Here is a 5,883-nt window from a genome sequence, read left to right as displayed (position 1 = left end):
AGGCACGATTAATTGTTCTCCGAACAGTAGATCTCTGAACACTCGCTTTAGATGCCAACCTGATGTAAATAGTTTTAGGGCAAAAAAAATACAAAAGTAAATATATTAAATTATTAATTCTAAGGCACAAACACGTCCTTGTGAATTAGCACAAAAACTCGAAGTTCTAGTAATCAAGCCCAAATGGTTCATATCTAATTCAACAAAAACATCGATGTATTTGACAAGAAATACATATATTTTTTTTAATTAGTGATTACAGATCGTTGTGTTTTCCTCTGAAATACATTCCGAGTGTATGGTTTACGTGTCGCACTCGTATTACAGTTTCACATTCAGGCTAATACTTTTCATCCTAATTCAATACCTCCGTCCTTTGCTGCGATCCATTATTAAGGTCTAGGACGGACCAGTGTGACGGGCTGGATTCTGAACTGTGAACTGGGTAGAAACTGTAGAAAACAGGGTAACCGTGTTGGGGGGATTTTAAAGGATGGCATCGCAGCCTCCTCCGAAACCCTGGGAAAGACGGATTCCAGGTGCCATTTCTACTCCAGCTGCCTTTCAGTGAGTAAAAACGTTGTCTTTTTGGCAATGCTGTGTTTAATTTTTGCTTAGGCCTGCAGTGGCTCTTAAGATGCCTGCACTTTTTACAGGCTTATTATTAATGTACATGTAGACAACAAAGACAAGCAAACTGCCGCATATCACTTATATCATCAATCTGAATACAAATTTAAACAACTATGTACAATGAAAAATCCCTGAAAATGGCAAAAGCATTCATAGTTTTACTGTTCAACACACAGCTGCGATTGTGTAATTAGCTTTACCAGAAAGACGCTAAAAAGAGTGGAAGATTTTAAATTTTGATGCTTAAATATGGAGTCGAAGACGAACGTTTGCTCAGCTCAGATGTGTAGTTACCGCAGTCCTCTGAACACTTTCAATTTTTCTTTTGTTCAGTTTAGCTTTCAGCAGAGAGCAGAAAAGAAGGAGATGCGTTCTGTGCAGCATACAATGCAAGCGAAGATCGACAAATATTACATGTTTGCAAAGGTATTTTAATCTACGCGCGTGTGTAAACCTAAATGGTGCCTGCTTTCAATGAACAGGTCAACGGAATTTGGGTCCACTGGCCTGTCAAGACCGGGCCCTCCTGTCCTGACCAGAGTTCCACCTCCCGTTCCCCCAAGACCATCCCAGCAGGATGGTGGCAACAGTCTGACAGCCTACCGACCAGCATACAGCTCCTTCTCCTCTTCCTACAGCCCCTATGGAGGCTCGGTATACGGGGGCTACAGCCCATACAGCTACGGCTATGGAGGTGGGCTGGGATACAACAGGTTTCGTGTGGACGAGGCTCCACCCAGCCGATTCGTGCAGCAGGCAGAGGAGAGCAGCCGGGGGGCCTTCCAGTCCATCGAGAGCATCGTTCACGCCTTCTCCTCCGTCAGCATGATGATGGATGCCACGTTCTCCGCCGTCTACAACAGCTTCCGGGCAGTCTTGGATGTGGCAAACCACTTCTCCAGGCTGAAGGTCCACTTCACCAAGGTCTTCTCGGCCTTTGCTCTGGTGCGCACCCTGCGGTACCTCTACAGGCGGCTGCAGAGGATGCTGGGACTGCGCAGGGCGTCCGAGGCGGAGGACCTGTGGGCGGACAGCGCTGGCGTAGTGGTTGAGGCTGGAGCTGAAGACAGAGCTGCCAGCTCTGTCAAGTCTTGGCCTATATTCCTTTTCTTTGCTGTCATCCTTGGAGGACCTTACCTGATTTGGAAACTGCTGAGTTCAACTGTTGGGGCAGAAGAAACTGGTGAGTCCCTTTCTAGACAACGATATAGTCATGTATGGAAGAAGAAGAAAACTCACAAGGAAAGAAATACACAGGTTGGAATATGTTAGAAATGGGGTTTGATTGCTTTGTCAGTACAGTGTTGATCTCTTTGAAACTAATGCCTGAAAGTATGTCTGAGACAGCAGAGTTTAAGTGTATATTATAATGTCTGTTACTGTTGAGTATAATCGCTTTTAACCATAATTGTTTGAACCCAAAGCATCCACAAACTGGGCAAATGGCGACGATGACCACGTGGTGGCAAGGGCAGAATATGATTTCACAGCTGCCTCGGAGGAAGAAATTTCTATTCGTGCTGGGGATATGTTGAACTTGGCACCTAAGGGTAAGAATTTGATCCATTTATTTTAAATTATTATTTTTTTAAATGATCCAGAACACAGTCCAAAGTGCGATTCTGCATAATTAAGCCCCAGTTTTATAGACTTTTAAAGATACGCTACAGAACGTTGGCATGGTTTTAAGATGGACATGACTGCTGTCTCGCTTGTTTCAGTAGAAATTATGTGAGATTGGGAGGGATCCTAAATTGCTCTGCGCACATACTTTTCCACAAACATTAATTATAGTATTTTTATTCCTGGCAGAACAACAGCCTAGGGTACGGGGATGGCTTTTGGCCAGTTTGGATGGTCAGAGTACAGGACTCGTCCCAGCCAACTACGTAAAAATTCTCGGCAAAAGGAGAGGCAGGAAGCAAGCAGAACTGGAGAGGATTGCAGAGCAGCAGCCAGGGTCGGCCAGCACACAAGCATTGAGAGCTGGGGCAGCAGCGGCAGCCCCAGAGACCCTTTCGAACCCGGAGGATGTGTTCGAGTCTCTGTTCACAGGAACACCGGGAGATCCCGAAAGGAAGCCTACTTCCAGTGCTGCTATCGTTATTCCTGAGAAAATAGATCTGTGAAATTTTTACTATTTCTGTGAACAGATATTTTTTTTTGTGTGGAATTTGATTTTAAACCGCTTCCCTACACATCACTGGTCAAGAAAGGGGAGAAACTGAAAACGTTCTCTGTCCTCTGGCTGCTCAGATTACCAGATGACCCACTGTCCCTTTCATCACTTCACTGGCAAGTGAATGCAGTAACTATCACAGGAAGCTAAAAGCCACTTCAAGACTGCCCACATTAAATATGTTGTCTGGAAACTTTGGGTGACCCCCAGTCTCCTGTGTCTGATGAGATAATAAATATCCTTGGTTTTCTTTTAATGATGACACTGGCAGAAAACCTCTTGCTGGTTGCATTTTGTAGTCACGTCATAATTGAAGGCCGTTAAATTATGCAGTGTATTTTTAATAACATTGGACATTCTAGACACATTTAAGATTAACAGGTTGTCAGAAACTGTTCACTTGCATATAACTTTGATTGTTTGGCCATAGGTTTAAATTTGAAACTGAAAAGAGAAAGTTTTTGAAAATGGATAAGTGGAAAATAAGTGAATTGTTCTTTTTTTTTATAAAGATGGGATAATGCTGAGTTTTTCTGTTCTGGTGAAAAGTTTCAATCATTATGTATTAATGACAAAGTATATATTTTTTAACAAAGTCAGCATTTTAGGATGAAAACCAAATCCCAAATAAGAGGGAGAATATCAATTACAAATATTAAAAATATTAATATATTAAACTTATGTTTTACCATAACAAAGCTATACCTTATTGTTTTCTTTGAAGGGCTCTCATTGTTTTGTCAATCCTTTTTTAAGCTAAAGATCTTCACACTGAATTGTTGAATGTGACACGAGTAAACATGGAATTTCCTGTTACATGCATTTCATTCGATGCACTGTTGTTTTGACTCATACTGTTGTCTCTTACGTTTGAGAAAAGATCGAAATTGCTCCTCGGTGCCTTTGGGGGGCTTGTGATTTAAAAGGTTAATACAAAGTGTACAGGGGATTTAATTTAGTGTGCAATGATTGGTCGGTTGTGTTTCACACGAAACTATCAAGTAGGCTATTATTATGGAATAACCAAAGCATTCTTAGAATTGTAAAATCTTTTAATGTGTAAAGATTCGCATTATACACTAAAGGTTACTTTACTTGGAAGTTTGACTTGGTGAAAACCTAAGCTTCCTCTCAAGTATTAGTAATGTTAATTCATAGATGCAGAGGTGTTTGCACATCGTGAATTAAAGTATGCACAAATATTCAAACTTTCCACACAATTTTTTATTATTTTTGCCATCTAACAGATTGTAATAAAATTAGATTTTTTTTTAAAACAACTTAATGAAAACAAAAAACATGAAGATTGGTATGCCTTCTGTTTTTACAGGTAATACATCATTTCATCAATAATACAATTCACATTCAGATTTTTAAGCAAATACTTAAGACAAACATATACTAAAAGAAATTTGGATGATTTTTCAAGTGAATATGTGACGCTCTCATATATGAGGGGTATGACTGATTTAGAAGAAAAAGACAAATGTGTCTTAATTAAGACTAGGTTATTACATATTTGTTGAGGTCATTTAGGTATCCTAGAACAAACTCATTGAAGCCTGCTATTTTAAGAATGTTAATGTTAGGATTATACCAAAGTGGATGTGATTTGAAGATAATGTAACATAATGAACATATGAACGATTACAAAATATACTGTACTGTAGTACCAATTATTGACATGGTTTGCTCTTATTATTTAAATGGTTCATTTAAATAATTTTTAACTGTTTTTGTTCATATTCCAGATCCACGTCAGTTTCTGTATCTGACAGCCATTCACAGGCTTGTTTTCAGGGGGTGTGTTATTGTAGAATTTGAGTCAACGTCTCTAAAATGTACATGTAAAAATGAAGACTTATTTTGACATAATAAAATGTTTGTTCAACTACAGCAGTTCCTGTTATTAAACAGATTAATTAGTAAGTGATGAGGTTGCTGGAGTCTCAGTCTTTTTATGATCGTCTCAGACTTTCATTTTTTTTTTATATATCAGTATGTACATTTAATTACTTTAGGTTTTGTGTCTACAGAAATGTAAACTAAAAGATCAAAAAATGACAGGAATAAATTTCAGATTGACTGTAAATGTAGCATACATATAGAATATATAAAGTAAGAAAAGTACAGTGCAAGCCATGTCTTTTGTTTGAGCTTAGGTACATTCAGATGATTTATAACTAATGAGCTTAACTGAAAGTCACAAGGAACAACAACATCCAAGATCAGATGCTTTGTAAATGTGGAATATTTTGGTAGGACAGTTTTGTCTCAACCCACTTGGTTACTTGGTAGCCCCCTGGCCTGAGAACGAGGAAAGGGGATGGATAGCTGTAAGCTGGACAAACATCTTGAGAACGGCTGGGTGAGATTAACTTGCTGTTATTCCTCCCAAACTTCATTTGCTAGCTTCCTTTTTATGTCAGCTATTAGCTTACTACGGTACATACGTGTCTTCGAGACCTTATTAACAATGTTTAGTTCATAGCACACAGAATGCTTATCATGTTCCTGTTATGTTCAAAATGCAATTTTCAGATATCTAGTATAATGAAATTAGTTACTCCATTTAAACTTGCATTCTATATGTTCCTTGAGGTATGCAGCAGTACCTCTGAAGAAGTTCAGTTTAATTTGAAAACAATCTCCAAAGGTGTATCAATATACTGTATAATGACTGTTCCAGCTATAGAAGTCCATCAGGATACTCTATAACCAATACATAAACTATGTTAATGTCTAATATAATTTATATATTCCAGTAGGAAATAGTAATCGGTATCATTGTGCCCAAACTATTGTGCTGCATTTTTAGTAAAAAGAGTTAGCCCTTTACCGTGGAGAGCTAGGATTAGTTAACCAGAGTTCTCCTGACTTTTGTGTACGAGGCAATTCCTATGACTCCCTAAGTGCCTACAGGCCAGTAGTAATGTCAAAGAGAGACACTTCACTCCTACAGTTAACTTTTCCATTCAGCACTGTGGATTAATGAGAAAAGAAGAAAGGCTCGATGTGTAGGCAGGTTGGATCAGCAAGCCTGCAGTTCCTCATTCTTCTCATGCTGTACA

The 5,883-nt window shown here is 39.0% G+C and overlaps 1 protein-coding gene across 1 annotated transcript; it reads left to right on the top strand.

Annotated features, from left to right (window-relative positions):
- The first annotated feature begins 390 nt into the window (after positions 1 to 390).
- pex13 (peroxisomal biogenesis factor 13) lies at positions 391 to 4,706 on the top strand. Its single transcript, XM_088934172.1, has 4 exons — positions 391 to 567; positions 1,116 to 1,816; positions 2,058 to 2,183; positions 2,446 to 4,706. The coding sequence occupies exons 1-4, from the start codon at positions 494 to 496 to the stop codon at positions 2,760 to 2,762; spliced, it is 1,218 nt and encodes a 405-aa protein (XP_088790298.1). The 5' UTR covers positions 391 to 493; the 3' UTR covers positions 2,763 to 4,706.
- The last annotated feature ends 1,177 nt before the right edge of the window (positions 4,707 to 5,883 follow it).

This window comes from Atractosteus spatula, chromosome 15 (assembly GCF_055471065.1).
Source record: "Atractosteus spatula isolate fAtrSpa1 chromosome 15, fAtrSpa1.hap1, whole genome shotgun sequence".
NCBI lineage: Eukaryota > Metazoa > Chordata > Actinopteri > Semionotiformes > Lepisosteidae > Atractosteus > Atractosteus spatula.
The sequence above is the reverse complement of the archived record's forward strand: the minus strand, read 5'-3'. Positions and strand labels throughout refer to the sequence as shown.

Bases quoted from the DNA above. Each gene is read 5' to 3' on its own strand.
- pex13 (XM_088934172.1), top strand. From the start codon at position 494: ATGGCATCGCAGCCTCCTCCGAAACCCTGGGAAAGACGGATTCCAGGT. The intron at 568-1,115 runs GTGAGTAAAAAC...TTCAATGAACAG, and splicing joins TCTACTCCAGCTGCCTTTCA to GTCAACGGAATTTGGGTCCA. The intron at 2,184-2,445 runs GTAAGAATTTGA...TATTCCTGGCAG, and splicing joins GTTGAACTTGGCACCTAAGG to AACAACAGCCTAGGGTACGG.